The sequence below is a fragment of the Vicugna pacos genome, chromosome 19 (genome assembly GCF_048564905.1).
Source record: "Vicugna pacos chromosome 19, VicPac4, whole genome shotgun sequence".
Lineage (NCBI taxonomy): Eukaryota > Metazoa > Chordata > Mammalia > Artiodactyla > Camelidae > Vicugna > Vicugna pacos.
The window spans coordinates 33,576,258-33,595,210 of record NC_133005.1 but is presented as its reverse complement, the minus strand read 5'-3'; the positions used below and the strand labels follow the sequence as shown (position 1 = coordinate 33,595,210).

Sequence of the window (18,953 nt, the reverse complement as noted above, 5' to 3'; positions counted from 1 at the left end):
CAGGGGGCAGTTCCAGCAGACGCCACTGTAGGTGATCTCACCAAAGGCGGGGAGGTCTCTCCCCCTCCCACCCACGGGAGTCAAAGAGGAGAAGCTAGGGCTTCTCCACTCACTGTGCCAAACCGGGCCAGACTTCTCCAGCAGAGAGCTCTGACCCTAATCCTAATGCTGCCTAGGCATCCGGAACTCTGCAAACCCCTCCTTGCTATTCAAAGCTGACTTCTACCCTCTGACTAGGCCATTACTGGGGCTTCAAGATCTAGAGAACCAGGAAAGGGAGTATCTGACTCAATAACCTTCACCCTTTATATAGATGAGAAAAACTGAGGTCCAAAGAGGGACAAGACTTGTCCAAATCATAGCCCAAGTCAGCGATACCGGCAGGACTGGATTCTAGCCCCCAACACCCAGGGCTGCCCCCACCCACCATCAATTCTTGCACAAGTGCCCCTGCACTGAGGCTCTTGGGCAGGGGGTGTGGCCAGGACAAGACAGACACGTCCATCCACCCCATCCTTCCTCCCCTGACTCAGTTGCTCTAACGTCCCTGAGGCTGCAGGTCTTAATTTAGGGGCCTCTGGGTTCAACCTTTTAGGTGTCAGCAGCAGAAACATGAGGGCGCAGAGCCTCCTCCTCCTGGTGGCCCTCCTGGCTTTGGGGAGCCACCTGCCTGCTGCCTTGGGTAGGAGGAAGAGAGGTGAGTATGGGTAGGTTACTCTGCCCCAGGGACAGAGGTGGTTTCTGCTTTTAGGGGAGAATAAATGTTTGGGGGAAGGTAGGCGATGTAGAGTGAGTGTGTGTGTGTGTGTGTGTGTGTGTGCGCGCGTGTGCGCACCTGCCTCTAGGTACCTGCTTCTTAGTGTTTCCAGCAGCTTACATTTTGTTTGTACACCTTTCTTCCTGACAGCTTTCCTGCATCTGTAGCTGTAAATGTCTTCCTGCCAGTTTCTTGGTGCTGGCCTGTGTCTGTCTACACGTCTGAGTATAAGACTGTGCTTACACCCGTGCGTCTGTCTTTATGGATGTGTATCTTTGTGCCTGCTTATCTGTGGGATCTGTGCTGCATATGGATACTTAGGTATGACTGCAATATGTGTGTCTGAGCCTGTGTGCATGGACATGTGTGAACACGTGTCTCCCTGTGCCCCTGGGAGGGGAGGAGAGAGATCGTGGGCACCTGCTCTCTGGTTGTCTCCATGGGGCTATCTGGACCTGTGGGTTCACATGGCAGGGAGATGAGCCTTTCTGTCAACTTCTGTGACCAACCAGGCTTAGTTGGGCCTCTGCTCATCTTGTTTCTGTCCTTCTCCGGCCTTCTCTGATCCCCAGCCCCACCTGTGAAAGGGACTCCAGAGTTGAGTAGGGGGTGTGGTTTCTGGGAGCTGGGATCTGTTGGGAGGAAGCTCTACCCCTGTCTCTCCCTCTTCTTCTCCGCCTCCTTCAAAAGGCTGGGTCTGACCTGCCAACAGGCAACGGAAGCTGGGTCTGCCAGAGTTGCTAGACAGGTGCTTCCCCACCTAGGCAATGCCTCCACCTCCATCCCTTCTGGGGCTGTAAGCCTCTGACCTACATACACCTGTGCAGCTCTGGCCCTGGAGGCAATAATGGGGGCCCCTGGGGAGCAGTTCCCTGCATCCTCTCTGCCCCTCTAGCCTCGGAGGTGAGGATCTCTCCCAGTGTGAGCTGGCCTGGGGAGGAGACTGCGTAGAGGCCCCCAGGCTTAGGAGGGAAGGATGCTGGCAAGTTCGGAGTACTGGCTGTGATTCATGTGGCATCACCACATTCCTCCTCATTGTGATGTTGTGAGGTTAAGGCTATCTTTACCCCCATTTTACAGATAAGGAAACTGAGGCTTAGTGGGAAACCACCTGCCCAAGGCCAAAGACATGACTCTGAGTTAGTGTCAAAGGTGGCATTCAGTGTAGGTCTGTGGAATTGGGCAGACTCACCAATCCAATGTAGTCTCTGTAAAATGGGACGCATGGCTCTGTCCCAGGAGTAAACAATGTCTTGAGGAATAAGGTCCTGGCATCCAGTAAGTGCAGCCTAAGTGGGCAATTCAGGGGAGCTGCTGGGGGCACTGGGAGACAACACCCCAATATTCAGCCCAGCTGCACAGATATGGGAGCTGGAACCCACAGAACCTGAGCCCGCACAGAACCTGCCTTACGGCCAAATGGGAGACGCTGGTCTCCCCTCAGTTCACGCATCTCGATCTCCCCAGATTCTCTCCCATGAAACGTCTGTCTGGCTCTTGGTAGAAATTCAGACAGTGGAGGAGTGACAGGGCTGAGGGCAGGGGAGTCTTGGTTTGTTGTCTGTAGAAGCCCAGACACCACTGTTTAAAAGACACACCCTACCCCCACCCCCCACCCCTGCCTCCAACATAAAGAGCCTGCACAGTCCTTGGTAAACAGTAAGTGCCTGACAATGTTTTCAGTGGTTGTATGAATAGATCTGTGTCTTTGTATGAATAGATCTGTGTCTGTGTAGCCCTGGACATGTGGTTGTGTGTGTATGACTGTGTGTCCACGTATGTCTCCCTGTTCACACCCACACATATGCTATGTACTTACATATATGACTGTGTATGTCCGAGTGTGTGTGTAATTATCTGTGTGTATGTATTTACATGTGTAGGCATGTATATATGACAGTATGCCTCTTTATTTGACTATATGTATACGTCCCAGCTCATACGTACATACATGACTGTGTTTATACATGTATGTAACTGTTAACTATCTTGTGAATGTCTGGATGTGTATGTATGTATGTGTATGTATATGTATAGGTCAAACCATATGAAATTGCTACTTCTTTTTTAAACCATGATTTTTATTTTTCCTTATACTTTTTATAATGCCCAAAATTTCAACAGTGAACATGTATTTTGACTATTTAAATTGAGCAAGACTTCTTTTCAAGTTAGTATGGGAATGGGGGGGTCTTGATTCGTTGAGTTTTTCATAAAGCCCCTTTGTTCCAATTCTTATTTTAAAAAAATTATCTTCATAAAGTCTGTTAGTTTGCTTTCCTGCTTTAACAGATGCAGGTTAATGGAATCAGTTAACGTCTCTGACAAGCAGTGCCTGTAGCAAGGTGGTTAGCACGTGGCTTTTGTGCTGATAGTCTGGAAATTGCTACTTCTGTAGATCAAAAAAGTTGAATCGCAGCAATTTCCTATGGGTGAGCCCCTAGCTAATTGTGTGTAAACATCTAAGGGAAGTGTTTGCATATTTGACCAGATATGTCCTTCTGAATGAAATCTTGAAATGACTCAAAATCTTACTCCAGGACAGAACATTCTAGAGCCGTTCAGAGGACTGCCTCAAAGACTGAATTAATACAGGGCCCTGAAACAAGGCCACCTGTAACGGTGACATGCACCAGGCTGGCAACAGCTGACACACTGCGATGCTGATCTCCCATCAAAACTCTATCACGCCCCTAGTGTTTCACCTCAAGGGCTGTGCTTCAGCCTCATGATGCACAAAGCAGGCAGAGGGGCTGTTCTCAAAGCCTCCAGCCAAGTTAGGTGAGCAAAGAGATGCAGAGTCACCAGCGCTGATGGGAAGAGCCTTTGGGGTATGGGTGTGGGTGGGGGCTGACCTAGTGAATCTGCGCTCTGAGAACAGGGTCTCTTGAGGAAGCAGGGTCTCAGCTGAGAACTGAGGAAGAGGGTAGAGGAGACAGCACCAGGCAAAGGGCACAGCAGAGAGAAGTGGCCTGGAGTGGATCAGGAGCCACCAAGTAGACAGAGTGTCCCTGATGCAACCAGAGAGATGGGCAGGGGGCCAGGCCAGGCTCGGTCTCGTTGGCCTAGATGGAGACTTTGAACTTCATTTTTTTGCGTTTTTTATGTTATCTCAGTCTCAAGCCAGCCCTGGGAGGAAGGAGTCCAGCTTGCCATTTCACAGACGGAAAACTGAGGCTTAAAGTAAAAAAAAAACCAAAAACTTGCCAGCCATGTGCGATCACATAGATGGACCCTGAGGGCATTATGCTAAGTGAAATAAATCAGACGAGAAAGACAGATACTACATGATCTCATTTATATGTAGAATCTAAAAGACCAAACCAAATCAAACCAAACCCAAATTAAGCTCATATACACAGATAACAGTTGGTGGCTGCCAGAGGTGAGGGGTGGCGGGTGGAGGGGTGAAATGGGTGAAGATGGTAAAAAAGTACAAACTTCCAGATCTAAAATAAATAAGCCACGAGGATGTAATGTACAGCGTTTTAACTGTACTAAATAGTGCTATAGTGCGTATTTGAAAAGTTGCTCAAAGAGTCGATCTTAAAAGTTCTCATCACAAGATAAAAAAATTTGTAACTATGTATAGTGACTGATGTTAACAAGACTTATTGTGGTGATCATTTCACAGTATAGATAAATATTAAATCATCATGTTGTGCGCCTGAAACTAATGTAATATTACATGTCAATTAGACTTCAATTTAAAAAATTAAATAATAAATGAATAAATATAAGCAAGTCTGTGCAAAAAAAAAAAATTCACCAAAGGACAGGAAAGAAAGAATGAGCAGAGAATTTAGATCTTGTGATTCCCAGGTTGGCGCTTATACAACATTCTAAACTGACTCCAGCTACAAAATATGGGGGGGGTCCTCTTACAGAGAAATCTGGGGGCTGCCCACCAGATGATAGGCCCTGCCTCCTCTCTGTGCCTGATCAGTGTGTGGACGACAGCCAGTGTCCCTTAAGGATGAAGTGCTGCCACCAAGCTTGCTTCCGCCAGTGTGTCCGGAAGGTCTCACGTAAGTGTCCCTCTCCACCTTGCTGACCCCCGGCCAAGCTGCAAGCCCCAGGGCCGGGCCCCAGGCGGCGCTCACCGGGCCCCTGTATTGCAGTAAAGAAGGGTGGCTGCCCCGAGGACCGAATGCGCTGCCTTAGCCCAGTGCAGCACCTGTGCTTCAAGGACTCAGACTGCCAGGGCCTCAAGCGATGCTGCCTTGGCGCCTGTGGCCGGGACTGCCGAAACCCTGTCGGAGGTATGGCTCCTGTGTGCTTGGGGCAAGTTCTTTCCCTCTCTTGAGCCCCAGCTCTACAGATCCCTTCAGTATAACAAGTTTAACAGGTCCCTTCCAAGAAGCCTGGGCCTCCCATGGCCAGATCTGGGGAAGTGGATGGGGTGGGAGGGGCCCTGGCAGGATGATGGAGGAAGTGGAGATCCTTGTTGTCTTACTGAATGAACTTGCTGCATCACTTGGACCACAACCCTACACTGCTCTAAGGTTCAGTTTGCCCTTGTGAAGGAGGGTGGGGAGATCTGCCTTAGTGGCTGGGCTGATGGGGTCTGGACAAGCACCGAGCCCAGAGCTTTATTATAGGAGGGGATTAACTCTCTCCTTTTCTCTCCTCAGGCTAATTCTGGTTTAGGAGCCACTGCTCTGAATCTCAGGATGGGGTTCCCAACAGGAAGATATGATGAAGGTGGGGGGCTGGGAACCTGCCACCCAGAAAGCACCCTCTGCCAGTGGCAATTCCAACCTTGTGATAAACACTGATCTGCTGTCACTCCCCCTGCCACCCATCCCCCACCCCTCTTACTTCCTCCTGGGAGTCAAGGTCTACAGCCAGACCTCAAGGACTCCTCTCTGTCGTCCTGCACCACTGCCGCATTGAGCTTCTCAGCCTTCCTAACACCCTCTTTCACATCTCTTTGGAGATGTATTCCTTCCACCTGAAATGCCCAGCTCAGGTGGGCCCCTCTTTGTGGAGTCCTGACCCCTCTTTCGGCAGCACAACCACCCCAAACGTATGTTCTAGCAGAATTTTCCAAAAGTCAATCTATTCACATACCCGTTTCACAGTTTTCTCCATACCTGCCAAACAGCATCACGGCATTTTGTGTAGTGCCCGTACTACCATTTACCTAAGGTGTTTCTTTAAATGGACTCACTTTTGTATACGAATAAATTTATTTCAAAAGAAAAACTTGATGTCACTAAATGGGATAAGAAAGATCGCTTGTCACAAGGAAGATGTAATTGTGAAAGCAGATGCATGAAAACAGCTAAGTTCCATTAGAGTAAATCATGTCAGATTCATTGATATTAAGTAATAGTATTAAATTCTGGCTAGACACTGTCACCTGCCAAGACTGTGAGCCTGAAGCCTACTTTCTGTCTCTGTTGTAATAAAGGAAAATCAACGAGAGTTAAAGAAATGTGAAGGACGCAAATCTCTAAACTGAGACTTTCTTCCTGGTGTAATCAGAGGGATTGACAAGAGAACTTTCTCACCCCAAGAGTCAGGGTTGTATGATGTTGTGTCCATGCACATCCTAAGATCATTTCATTTCCTCCACATTTGCCACTCATGGGCAACTGCACCAGCCCTGGACGGCCTAAAAAAAGTCCACTCCTCTCTGAGGTCAGTTTTTGTTCTTGCAGCTAAATTAAATCCTAACTGATCCACTGGGTAAAGAAAGGGCAGGAAGAGTTGGTCATGAAGAGGGAACAGCATGTGTCACTCCTCACCTCAATCCTGAAAGGTAGGCATTGCTCCCATTTTACAGATGAGGTAGATAAGAATCCAAGAGGAGACATCTCTTGGACTATGATCCTGCAGCAATTTAGCGGTAAAGGCAGGATTCAAATCCAGTGATTAATTATCTATTACGTGTAGCAAATTACCACGCTCAAAACAACGTACATTTAATTATCTCACAGTTTCTGTGGCTCAAGAATCCAAGCACAGCTTAGCTGGGTCCTCAGCTTCAGGGTCTCACAAGGCTGACATCACGGTGTTGGCAAAGGCAGGGGTCTTACCTGAGCCTTGATGGCAGAAGGACCCACTTTCAAGTTCATATGGTTGTTGGCAGAATTTCAGTTCCTGGAGAGCTGTGGGAGTAACTTCTTCAGTTCCCAGCTGGTCGTTGCCCTCATTCCCTTGCTTTTCTAGCATGGCACCCTGCTTCATCAAGGCCTGCAGGAAGTCACAATCTTATGTAACCTAGTTCCGGGAGCAACATCCCATCACCTTTGCCATATTCTGTTCATTAGAAGCAAGTCAGTAAATCCTGCCCACACCCATGGGGAAGGGACTGCACAAGGGCATGAATAGCAAGAGGCCTCTGTTTCCTCATTGGTAATTTCCTCATTGGTAAAATGAGGGAATCAGACAAGAGCATCTTCCTGCTCTACTTTCTATTTGGAGGGAAGAGCTGAAGGAGTGCAGCCCAGAGACGCATGGTCTAACATGGCAGCCACTAACCACATGTGGCTACTGCACATGTGAAATGTGATTAATCCAAATTGAGATTTACTGCTGGCAGATGTAGTAGGCAGAAGTTTAAGATGATTCCCAAGTGACCCTTGCCCTTGTACAATCTCCTCCTCTTGAGTATAGGTAAAAGGGAGATTGTCCTGGATGGGCCTGGCCTAAGCAGGTGAGTCCTTTAAAAGTAGAGCATTTCCTCTGGCTGCTTACACAAGAGGAAGTCAGCACTCCAGTTTGCCTAGAAGAATGCAAACATCCATGTTGTGACCTGCCACGTGGCAAGGAAGCAGAGGCAGCCTCTAGGAGCTGAGAGCAAGCCCTAGCAGACAGCAAGCAGGAAAAGATGCACTTCAGTCCTACAACTACAAGGAAGTGAATTCTACCAACAATCTGTGAGCTAGAAGAGAACCCCGAACCCCAGAGGAGAACCACAGCCCTGGCTGGCACCTTGACTTCAATCTAGTAAGACCCTGAGTAGAGAATCCAGCCATGCCATGTCCAGACTACTAACCCACAGAAACTATAGATGATAAATTTGCATTGTTTTAAGTTGCTAGGTTTGTGGTAATTTGTTACACAGCAATAAAAAACTAATACACTGGATTTTGAAATGAAAATGTAAACTATCTTGTTAATAATTTCTTTTTTGATTCCATGTTAAAATTATAATATCTGGGGTTAGATAAAATATATTATGGCAATGTCACCTGTTTCTTTCCACTTTTTTTTTAAAAGAAATTCTATTTTGGGGGGTAATTAGGTTTGTTTGTTTATTTATTTATTTATTTTAATGGAGGTACTAGGGATTGAACCCAGAACCTCACGCATGCTAGGCACACACTCTACCACTGAGCTATATCCTCTCATCTTTTCACTTTTTAAAATGTTGCTCTCAGAAAATTTTAAATTCTATTATGTGGATCACATTACATCTTTGGACAGTGATGGCCTAAAGACAGCTATACGCCCTTGAGCAAATCATCTCACCTTTCAAAGTCTTACATTTCGTATTTGTAAGATTGAATAACAATAGCACATACCCCACAGATACATTTGCAGTTAAAGAGATGAGGCTTGTAGAATACTTGGCCTAAGGTAAGCGCTCAATAAATAATTATTAGTAACAATTAATATTTGTTTTCTTGTATCCAGGTTCTAATCTCCAGGACCCTCTCCCCAACCAGGCACACAGTAGGTGTTTCGTAAATGCTTGTGGGTTACACAAACTTGACAAAGCTCTTTGGCACGGTTCTCTCTTACTCTCGCCACAACTTGCAAGGCAGGAATCAGCAATCTATGGGTGGGTGAGGACACTGAACTTGGTGGGGTGGGGAAGAGGGATGATCAGTTTCAGGCTTGATCTGTTTCAAGATTTCCCTGAGAAAATTTTGGAAGATGTGAGTTCCAATCCCAGGTTCACAACTCCCAGCTAAGCGTCCTGAGCGAGTGACCAGGCCTCATCTGTGAAATGGGCCTTAGTCTTTTTTGTCAGGAATAACTCAGATAAGTCACCTGAAGGCGAGTGCCTGGCCCGTACTAAGGACTCACTCAATTAAAGAAGCTATTACTGCTGTTGCTGTTCCTTTGTCAGAGAAGCTCCGGCAGAAATCCCTTTCTAGTGGAATCCCCACCCCCTAAATTACCCCTTATCCCCTGGCCCCTGAGTTGAGGTTGACCCATAACCTCGGCTGTTGGACCCAGTCTCCAGTCACCGCCTCCACTCCCCAACTGAGTCAGGAATAGAAACCGCCGCAGCCCGCGGCCTCCCTCCCTCCCCCGGCACCGGCACCGACCGATCGATGCGGCCTCAGCCGCGGGGGACAGAGGAAGACAGGGAAGGAGGGGGCAGCGGGGCATCCGGCAGCAGAGAAGCTCAGTGGGGCGGCAGGGCAGAGACATCCCGGGTGCGGGTGCGGCCAGCGGCTCCCCAGCCTCAGCGCCTTCAGGGACCACTCACTGGCGGGCGCCCTAGAGGGGCCGCGACAGGTAAGGGACCTGGGAGGAGGGGCCTGATCTGGGAAGGGGGCAGGGGCTGCGTGAGTGGGAGGCCAGGCAGCCTCAGATTCTCGGTATCCGTGCCCCCTCGATGAGACCCCCAAGGGGGGAGCAGCGTGGGACTGGCCATTTGGGGGCTGTCCTGTTTGCGCATTCGTGCAAAGGGATTTGAAAAATTCTGTCAGGGTGGGTAGAGGGGTTAAACCGAGGGAAGTGTATCTGGAGCCCAGCAAAGTGACCAGCACATAGTAGGTGCTCAAAATAAATGTGTGGAGAGAACCTTGAATCAAAAAGCTTAGTTTCCAACCTCAACTGGGCCTTGAGCTAGCTGGCTAATTTTGAGAAAATCACTTAATTTTTTCTTATTGATATTCAGATTCTTGTCAAGGAAGGTTTGTTGAATTAATCATCCCATTTCATAGAGGAAGGTGAGTTCCAGAAAAAAGAGAAAGGGGATTTGCCCAAAGTCATGCAGCTAATGGGTGATGGAACTGGATTAAAAACTCCACCTTTTGATGCCAGGTAGAGGGGTAGGAGTGGCGTTGCATCATATATGTGTTTACTGTGCACAAACTATATGCTAGGGACTGAGCTGCCGATAAACATCTTGCCTCATTTAATCCTCAAAACTTCTCATGGAAAGTACAATGTTCCTCAGTTTATAGATAAAGAGACTGAAGCTCAGATTGGGGAATGATTTTGCTCAAGGTCAACAGTCAGTAAGTGGCAGACTCAGAATCTGAACCCAGGTCGGATAAGGGAAATGCAAGGGATTAACATTTATTGAGCACCTACTGTGTTCCAGGGGCTTCGCACACATGCTCACAATAACCCTTCACTGGCAGTGCTGTTATCCCCATTCTGTAGATAAGAGCTCTGCAACTCAGAACTGGAGGAGACTGGCTGGAGGTCACTCACGTGACAGAGCTAAGGACAAAACCCCGACCTTCTTAAGCGCCAAGCCTAGGGTAAGTGAGGGGCACTCTGCCTGCTCCTGCCAGGCATTGGGCCAGCTGCTTGATCCCCTGTCCACCCTGGGAAGCAAGCATTACTGAACCCACAGTGCAGATGAGCTACTGAAGGCCAGGAGGTGAGTCACTGGCCCTCAGTTCCAGCACAGCTTGGGGACAGTGAGCAGTGGAAGGATCTAACATTTCCAGAGTATCCACTAAAGCCAAGCACTTCCATAACCTACCTTAATCCTCCAGCCTTCCTTGGGAGCAGGTGATATTGTCTGTATCGTGAATTGTGCCTTATGCCAGAAATTGGGAGCTGGAGGAAAACATTTTCCTCAAGGCTTCAGATGCATCAAGGGTGGAGATAAGCCCAGGTCTGCCTGACTCCAGGAGACAGTAAAACTAGTGGATGATTTACTACGCCCCTTTAGGGAGCGAGGCCTGATCAAGACATTAGGTCATTTAATCTTTTTAACCACACCTGGAGATGGATATTTTTATCTCCATTTGACAGAAGCTGGGGGGTGGGGTGGGAGACATGACTTGCTTATGGTCACACACAAGTGTCAAAACTCAATCTGACTGATTCTACAGATGCTTTAAATAGTCTAAGCCAATGGTTCTCAGTCTGGACCATGCATCAGATTCACGCTCCAAGCTTGTTAAAACAGACTTCTGGACCCCATCCCCTGAGTTTCTGATTCTGCAAGTGCAGAGCAGGCTGAGAATATGCATGTCTGCCAAATTCCCAGGTGGTGGTGATGCTGCTAGTCCAGGGAACACACCGTGAGAACTTCCGGTCTAAACTGAGTCTCTCAGCAACTCTAGATGGTAAGCATTACTACCTCATTTTGCAGAGAAAATTGAGGTTCAGATTGCTGGCTCGTCCAAGATCCCACAATAAGCCTCTGGTATACGAAAATCCAAGTTTGGGCAAGGAGACGTCCTATATGAGCACCCAAGAGTGCCAGGACACCCTGCCATTCAGCCATTCAGTAGTAGCTTTCAAAATCCTCCGGGGTAGATCTTGGCATTTGCTTTATGTAAATGAAGTGGCGGGAGGGGAGGCTCTGTGATTTGGCTGAGAACCCCGGTCGGGAGTGAAGAATATTCAAACTCAAGTGTGACTCTTGAGTCCAGAGGGCACTTGACACTGTGCGCCTACGGCCTATCAGACGCTTCATACAGAGCCTCCAACACCCGTGGCTGGTGGTGGATGGAGCTGGTGATCCAGGGACACTCCCTCTCTCCCTTCAGAGCCCCCTCCCATGTCCGTAGGCCGGCGCGCCAGAGCCACGGTGAGCGAGTTCCCCGAGCCCGGCGCCAGGGCCCCCTGGCGGCGAGGCGACGAAGTGCTGCGCGTGAACGTGGGCGGCGTGCGGCGCCGGCTGAGCGCGCGTGCCGTGGCCCGCTTCCCGGGCACGCGGCTGGGCCGCCTGCAGGCCGCGGCGTCGGAGGAGCAGGCGCGGCGCCTGTGTGACGACTACGACGCGGCGGCGCGCGAGTTCTATTTCGATCGGCACCCGGGCTTCTTCCTGAGCCTGCTGCACTTCTACCGCACCGGCCACCTGCACGTGCTGGACGAGCTGTGCGTCTTCGCCTTTGGCCAGGAGGCCGACTACTGGGGCCTGGGCGAGAGCGCGCTGGCCACGTGCTGCCGCGCGCGCTACCTGGAGCGGCGCGTGGCACGGCCGCGCGCCTGGGACGAAGACAGCGACACGCCGAGCAGCGTGGACCCGTGCCCAGACGAGATCTCTGACGTGCAGCGCGAGCTGGCGCGCTACGGCGCGGCGCGCTGCGGGCGCCTGCGCCGCCGCCTCTGGCTCACCATGGAGAACCCGGGCTACTCGCTGCCTAGCAAGCTCTTCAGCTGCGTCTCCATCGGCGTGGTGCTCGCCTCTATCGCCGCCATGTGCATCCACAGCTTGCCCGAGTACCAGGCCCGCGAGGCGGCGGCCGCCGTGGCCGCCGTGGCCGCGGGCCGCAGCGCAGAAGGCGTGCGCGACGACCCGGTGCTGCGGCACCTCGAGTACTTCTGCATCGCCTGGTTCAGCTTCGAGGTGTCGTCGCGCCTCTTGCTGGCGCCCAGCACGCGCAACTTCTTCTGCCACCCACTAAACCTTATCGACATCGTGTCCGTGCTGCCCTTCTATCTGACACTGCTGGCCGGCGCGGCACTCCGAGACCGGGGCGGTGCGGGCAGCGAGGAGCTCGGAGACCTGGGCAAGGTGGTGCAGGTGTTCCGTCTCATGCGCATCTTCCGCGTGCTGAAGTTGGCGCGCCACTCCACTGGGCTGCGCTCGCTGGGCGCCACGCTCAAGGTAGGGCTTCTGAGGCCCGGGTGGAGGTTGCGGGGAGGTGGGTGTAACCATCTGGCAGGTTAGCAGGTGAACTTGCAAGCCTGAGGTGTGCAGGCCCACAGGGCTAGACACCAGGTGTGAATTTCACGTCTGATCAGACCTTCCCAGTAGCCCTATAAGGAGGGCTTTCTGTTTTGTTTCCTAGGGGAGAAACTGAAAATCGAGGCAGAGCTTTGTTTGTCTTTCTTTCCAAAACCAAACCAAAACAAAAAACCAAGACAAAGGTCACTTTGGATCTATCTGTCAAACATCACAAAAATACACAAAGTAGGAGGCTAACTGGCTTCTCCGCTGAGATTATCAGGGAGCACAGGTATCAGAGGTCACCCTTGATAGGTTAGGTCTATCAATAGCCCCAGAGTTAACACTGAACACTAATTCTGTGCCAGTTTCATATCCGTTATTGAGTTCATCCTCAGGACAACTTCCTCAGGAAGATGCTATTATGTATTCCCTTCCCGTAGATGAAGAAGCTGAGGTTGGAGGGTTAGCTTTATTTTAAGCCTGGTTGCAATTACTGAGTGCCTGCCCTGTGTCAGACCCTGCACTGGGGGTGAATCACAGCCCTGGCAAGCTTACCTTCAAGGGGAAGTTGGCTGGTTTGGAGAGGGAGGAAATGTGAACAGCTTGCACGAAGGGCTGGAGAGGGAACAGAATGATGCCCAGAGGGGGACATGGCGGAACGGTGTGCCCATTGATGAGGCTGGAGAGGTGAGTGGGGCTGGATACTGAAGGGCCATGAACTCTTGGCCTGGAAGTTTTGGACTTGATCTCATGGGAATGGGAGATCCTGTGAGGGGCTTAAGCAGGGGCAAATATTTTTGTCATTACTCTGCAGGTGTGGAAACTGAGGCCCCAAGAGAGGACGGGACTTATCAAAGGTTCCTCAGTGAGTAAGGGGTACAACCCAGAGAAGAAACCAGCTAGTCCTGACTCTAGCCTCTCGTGCTCTTTCTTCTAAAGCAACCCTGTTAAGAATCCCTGAAAGGTGCTGAAAGATGCCTTCCACCCATTGCTTAGGAAAGCCTTTTGTGTGCCCTTCTGCCAGGGCAGCCAGGATGCTGGGTTCAGGCAGGGTAACCTGGGCAGAATGCTAGGGCAGGTGCGGGGAATTCCATTAGCCACACTCCCTGAACTCAGCATCTCTCCAGGGAAGATTCCTCCTCCCCCAGAACTCTGCTTTGCCTCCACCATGCAGGGAGCCAGGGCCTGATGTTGCTCGCTGCTTCTGCCAGGAAGGAGAAGAGTATTGATCGAGGCTGCAGGGTCCAAGACCTGGGTGTAAGACTCCAGATGGGAACCTTGCTACTCAAAGCGAGGTCCCTAGCCAGCAGTAGCTTTCTCATTACCTGGAATCTTGCTAGAAATGCAAAATCTCTGGCCCTACCCCAGACCTAGTCAGCTGGGTTCCCCTACATAATTTCTCCACACATTACAATTTGGGAATCCTGTTCCAGCCTAGGGTTTCTCAGCCTCAGCACTGTTGACATTAGGGGCCCAGATAATTCCTTGTGTGGGGGGTGGCTGTCCCGTGCATTGTAGGATATGGATTAACATCCCTGATCTCTGCCTACTAGATGCCAGTAGCATACCTGTCCCAGTTTTGACAACCAAAAATGTCTCCAGACATTGCCATGTCCCCTGGGGTGGGGGTGCAGAATTTCCCTATTTGAGAACCAGTGCCCTAGGGCTTGGATCTGGGGCAGGACAAATATACACATCCAGAGGCAAGTGCATTCAGTGGGAGGTCTGGGGAACTTACACATCCTCTTGGCTTTCTTGAGAGGCAGAAAATATTTTTGTACTTATCAGCAACGGGACAGACCAGTTCAAAGGACCTGAAACCAACTCTTTGCATTGTGGAATATAAAATGGTTCTCTCTTGGTTCCACAGTAGATAAAAAACCGCGAGCTTTCCATTAACTAGCTGGTGCCACCAGGACCCCCTGCGGTTGAAGAAACAGCCATGGCTTAGCAGGCAGGCACCTTGGACAGTAATCAGGCCTGTGTTCAATCCCAGGGTGATTTGCTGGCTTCTGTAGTTGAAAGGTCTCAGTCTGCAGGCAGGAGACCTAGGTCTTGGCACCAGCTCTGCTTTGCTCTGTGACTTCAGACCTGTCTGTTCTTGTCTCTGGGCCTCAGTTTCCCCATACGCCCCATACCAGGTCTGTAAGCCCAGCCAGCTCTGACATGGCTTCCTGCATTCTCTTCCAGCACAGCTACCGTGAGGTGGGCATCTTACTGCTGTATCTGGCCGTGGGGGTATCTGTGTTCTCCGGTGTGGCCTACACAGCCGAGAAGGAGGAGAACATGGGCTTTGACACCATCCCAGCCTGCTGGTGGTGGGGTACGGTGAGCATGACCACGGTGGGCTACGGGGACATAGTGCCGGTGACGGTGGCTGGCAAGCTGGCAGCCTCGGGCTGCATCCTCGGGGGCATCCTGGTGGTGGCGCTCCCCATCACCATTATCTTCAACAAGTTCTCCCACTTCTACCGGCGGCAGAAGGCTCTGGAGGCTGCCGTGCGCAACAGCGGCCACCAGGAGTTTGAGGACTTGCTGAGCAGCGTCGATGGGGTGTCGGAGGGATCGCTGGAAACATCCCGTGAGACCTCGCAGGAGGGAAAGTCTGAAGACCTGGAGGCCTAGGCCTCCAATGGGCCTCCTAACTCTCAGGTTTATTAAAACCAGGGCTCCAGGTCCCCCTTCCCACACCCCTGCAGTCAGCTGAAACAGAGCAGAGATTCCTCCCCTGCTTAAGTTCTTTATAATAGCGTGACCTCTCAGGATCACTCACTCTGGCCTTGGAAATGACACCCAAAGGCTGGCTTCTTCCTCCAGAGACACAGGGCAGCATAGTGTTACCCTGGGTTCTGTGAGCCTGGGGCAATCCAGAGACCTTTATAAACAAACCTCCAAGTCACCAAGGAAGCAGGCATAAGCCAAAGAGGGGAAGTCAAAAGGCAACAATTCCTGAGCATCTCCTGTCTCTCAGCCATGTCACGCTGGTTCTGCGTTGGAGGATGAGTCATCCCCATTTCACAGATGAGGAAACTGAGGCTCAGAAGGGCACAATGACTTGCCCACATGTCACGCAACTAGAAGTGGTGGAGCCAAGTTTTGAATACTAGCCCGTTGGTCACCAAGACCAGTGTTCATTCCACTGGTCTTTCTTCTACCCACACAAAGTTTGCATGTGGTTTTAGAGGGTTCATGGACCCCCAGAGTTGGTTCATAGGGGTAGAACCTTCTGTGAGAGCTAAGGAAAGGCCCAGGCAGGGGATTCAGATGTACGTTCCCTGGACCTCAGCTGTGGTTCCTCTTGGGAGCTTCCAGCAGGACTCAGCTCTCAGAGATGAGGTCTGAGAGGAGGAAAGAGGGACCTGCCTCCTTAGTAGATGGATAAGACTTGCTAAGTGACAGTCCTGTAGCTTCCACCCAGGGTGGACTTGCAATACAGAAAATTTGAAGGGTCCTTGGCCTGAGGCCTGAGGTCCAGACCCAGCTATGCTGGAATCTACTCCATCTCCAGATTCTAGCTCTTCTATCAAATGGTCACCGTCTCTGCCCCAGGGGGAGATGAAAGCTCAGTGGAGCAGGGGTAGCACTGATATAAAGCCAGCTCAGCTCTGAAGTGTTGGTGGCAAGGAGCTGCCATGCTTGGATACCTGTCCCCATTGCTTCCTGGGCCCCCTAAGTCTGATCTTGGCATTTCCCTTCTGCCCACGACACAGACCTCCAGCCCTCCCTTGGGTTACCATCCTGGCAAATGCTTGAGACTCCTGTCCCTTTTGGCCACATCTCTAATACTCCTCCTGCTGAGTCCTCTCTCTGCTTCTAAGAAAGTTGGGAGGGAAGGGTTCCCGCAGCCCTTGTCACATCCTGTGGCTGGAACACCCTTCTCTGTGCTGTCATTGCTGGACTGTGGCTCGGACTGTCCCACCACACTGAGCTCCAAGGTGGAAGACGCTGTCTGGTTGAACCAGCTTGGTGTGGGGTAGGTATTTAGGAAACGTCAAATGGATCGACCAATTCGTACATCCTACCGCGAGCTGAGCACTGAGGAGAAAGGAAATAGCCAAAGAGAGACTTCGTCCTCAAGAGGGTGGAGGCAAGACTGAAAAGGAGGTCTTTTCCATTCTACGTCCCTCTTTGCTTCTTGAGGCTTTTAAAATGATTTCCTTGTAGACATTTTACTCATTCAACAGATATCCTTCAGAGGAGTCATAAGCTGGGGCTTCATGTGTGGCCTGCAGATGTGTTTTCTTTAGCTTAACAGTGTTTTTAATATATTTTTTTAATTCAGATGCCTTTGGGAGAGGCATGCACTCTCCAGTTCCGCATGGCGTCCCCCACCCCGCCGTACACACAGGCACCACTGCGTCAGCCCTGCCCTACTTTACCCACCTGGCCTCTGATTTACTGGCTGCTTTCTAGGTTCAGGAGATACCAGGGGGAAGGAAATACATATCCCTATACATGTGAGCCTTACAGACTAGTAGGGGAGATGAGTTTTAATCCAATAATCACATAAATATGTAACAGCTCTACGAAGTAAAGGGAGCTGTGAGCGTGTAATGTAGCTGAGGCCATTCACCGAGAAGGTGAGAGAAGACTTCCCTGAGCAAGTGACAATTTAACCTGCCATCATATGGTTAAATAGCTAATCAGGCAACGAGGATTCCTGGAAGCGTGTTCTAAGCAGAGGGAACAGCCTGTGTGAAGGCCTTGTGTCATACACAGGGCCTGGTACCTGTTAGTAGATCCCCACATGTGGATGGATTCTGAGTCCCCAGATTGGAGCAGAGACTGGAGTTAAGCCAAGGGGCCGCTGTTGAATTCACCCTGCACGCGCTGGCCCTCCTGCACATTCACCTCATAACGTCTAGGCCCAGCTTGGGGCACAGAGACCAGGAGGCCTGCATGCTCCACCCTGATGGTCTTGCTGGACATACCAAGGAGCCAGATAGCTTCCAGACTTGACTCCCCTAGAGCTGGTGTGGGGAGAGCTCAGGGGAGACTCGTCCAACCTGCATCCATCATGAGGTTATGTGTGGTCCTGGCAGAAAAGCAACAACTCATCTCCACTCTCATGTATCAATAAAAATCACTATGCAAATAAAGAGGCTGGGCCCAGGGACCCATTTCTGCCTGCACGAACCTGGCTGCCTGGTGTGCTTTCTGGGTGATTGGGGATGGTGGGTGATGACATGGAGTGACTCAGAATCTGTCTTCTCTGGTTCCAATCTTGAATTTGGCTCAGGTTGCTAGTGATAGGAATCCAGCTGGTTACTAACTTGGTCAAAGAGGGTAATTTATTAGAATAAATAACTGAAGTGATGAGCAGCTGTTACAGTTCCAGCTCTTTGTTTGCAAACAACAGAAACTGACTACCTTAAGAAAAAAAATTAATTTATTGGAAGGTGTATTAGTTTCCTGTGGCTGCTGTAACAATTTACCACAAACTGGATGCAACAAACTTGGAACAACAGAAATGTATTCTCTCACAGTTCTGGAGGCCAGAAATCCAAAATCAGAATGTCAGCCCAGTCACACTCCATCCAGAGGCTCCAGGGCAGAGTCCTCTCCCTGCCTCTTCCAGCTTCTGGTGGCTGCCAGCATTCCTTGGCTGGTCTCTGCAGTCTTGGCCTGTCATCCCATTGCCTTCTCTGTATGTGTCAAATCTCCCAATGCCTCTTTCTTAAAAGGACACTTTTGATGGCATTTAGGGGCCCACCCCGATTATCCAAGATGATCTAATCTCGAGATCATTAACTTCATCACATCTGCAAAAAGATCCTTCAGCCAAATAGGGGAATATTTTCAGGTTCCAGAGGTTAGGATGTGGACATCTTTAGGAAAAGCTGACTGGCCAGGCCTCAGGAAATATAGGCATGAGGGGAGCTCTCAGGGCCTCAGGAGCAGAACCCATGAACCTTCTGTTGAGGACACTGCTATTCAAATGATCCCCCTCCAATCACTGCCTTCCCAGTATCATTCTGCTCACATTCCCTATCCCAGGAGAGAGGTAGATTTGCCCAGCTTGAGTCATGCCTCTTCCTTGATGAGGATGGAGGGCAGGGTATCTGCATAAACATCTACAGCAGACCACATGGGTTGGAAGAAAGGTAGTTACCCAAAGAATAGGCCAGGTGATGTCACCAGAAGAAAGGGAAGGGATGTTAATAGGCAAAAATAGTAGGTGTCTACTACATACCTACTTCCAGCTGCCCAGCACACCCTGCGCTCACCTCTTCTTCCCATACACACAATTTTATAAATGTTTCTAACATAAGAAAACTATCTTGTAGATAATCAAAAATATACTTTTTGCTTTCCAGGCCCTATCAGTGTGATTTAATCAATGCAGTGGATCAGTTTGATTTCATG

The 18,953-nt window shown here is 50.3% G+C and overlaps 2 protein-coding genes across 2 annotated transcripts; both read left to right on the top strand.

Annotated features, from left to right (window-relative positions):
- The first annotated feature begins 544 nt into the window (after nucleotides 1–544).
- LOC102541702 (WAP four-disulfide core domain protein 5) lies at nucleotides 545–6,081 on the top strand. The gene is made up of 4 exons (XM_031687585.2): nucleotides 545–697; nucleotides 4,645–4,785; nucleotides 4,879–5,019; nucleotides 5,392–6,081. Exons 1-4 carry the CDS (start codon nucleotides 613–615, stop codon nucleotides 5,394–5,396), a joined length of 372 nt encoding a protein of 123 aa, XP_031543445.1. The 5' UTR covers nucleotides 545–612; the 3' UTR covers nucleotides 5,397–6,081.
- A 3,139-nt stretch (nucleotides 6,082–9,220) lies between these two features.
- Nucleotides 9,221–17,723, top strand: KCNS1 (potassium voltage-gated channel modifier subfamily S member 1). Its single transcript, XM_006220539.4, has 5 exons — nucleotides 9,221–9,238; nucleotides 10,115–10,215; nucleotides 10,956–11,034; nucleotides 11,461–12,524; nucleotides 14,778–17,723. The coding sequence occupies exons 3-5, from the start codon at nucleotides 10,965–10,967 to the stop codon at nucleotides 15,210–15,212; spliced, it is 1,569 nt and encodes a 522-aa protein (XP_006220601.3). The 5' UTR covers nucleotides 9,221–9,238; nucleotides 10,115–10,215; nucleotides 10,956–10,964; the 3' UTR covers nucleotides 15,213–17,723.
- Nucleotides 17,724–18,953: the final 1,230 nt, after the last annotated feature.

Coding starts and splice junctions, on each gene's coding strand:
- LOC102541702 (XM_031687585.2), top strand. CDS start 613: ATGAGGGCGCAGAGCCTCCTCCTCCTGGTGGCCCTCCTGGCTTTGGGG. Junction 698..4,644: donor CTTGGGTAGGAGGAAGAGAG/GTGAGTATGGGT, acceptor GTCCTCTTACAG/AGAAATCTGGGGGCTGCCCA. Junction 4,786..4,878: donor GTGTGTCCGGAAGGTCTCAC/GTAAGTGTCCCT, acceptor CCTGTATTGCAG/TAAAGAAGGGTGGCTGCCCC.
- KCNS1 (XM_006220539.4), top strand. CDS start 10,965: ATGCTGCTAGTCCAGGGAACACACCGTGAGAACTTCCGGTCTAAACTG. Junction 11,035..11,460: donor TCTCTCAGCAACTCTAGATG/GTAAGCATTACT, acceptor CTCTCCCTTCAG/AGCCCCCTCCCATGTCCGTA. Junction 12,525..14,777: donor CGCTGGGCGCCACGCTCAAG/GTAGGGCTTCTG, acceptor ATTCTCTTCCAG/CACAGCTACCGTGAGGTGGG.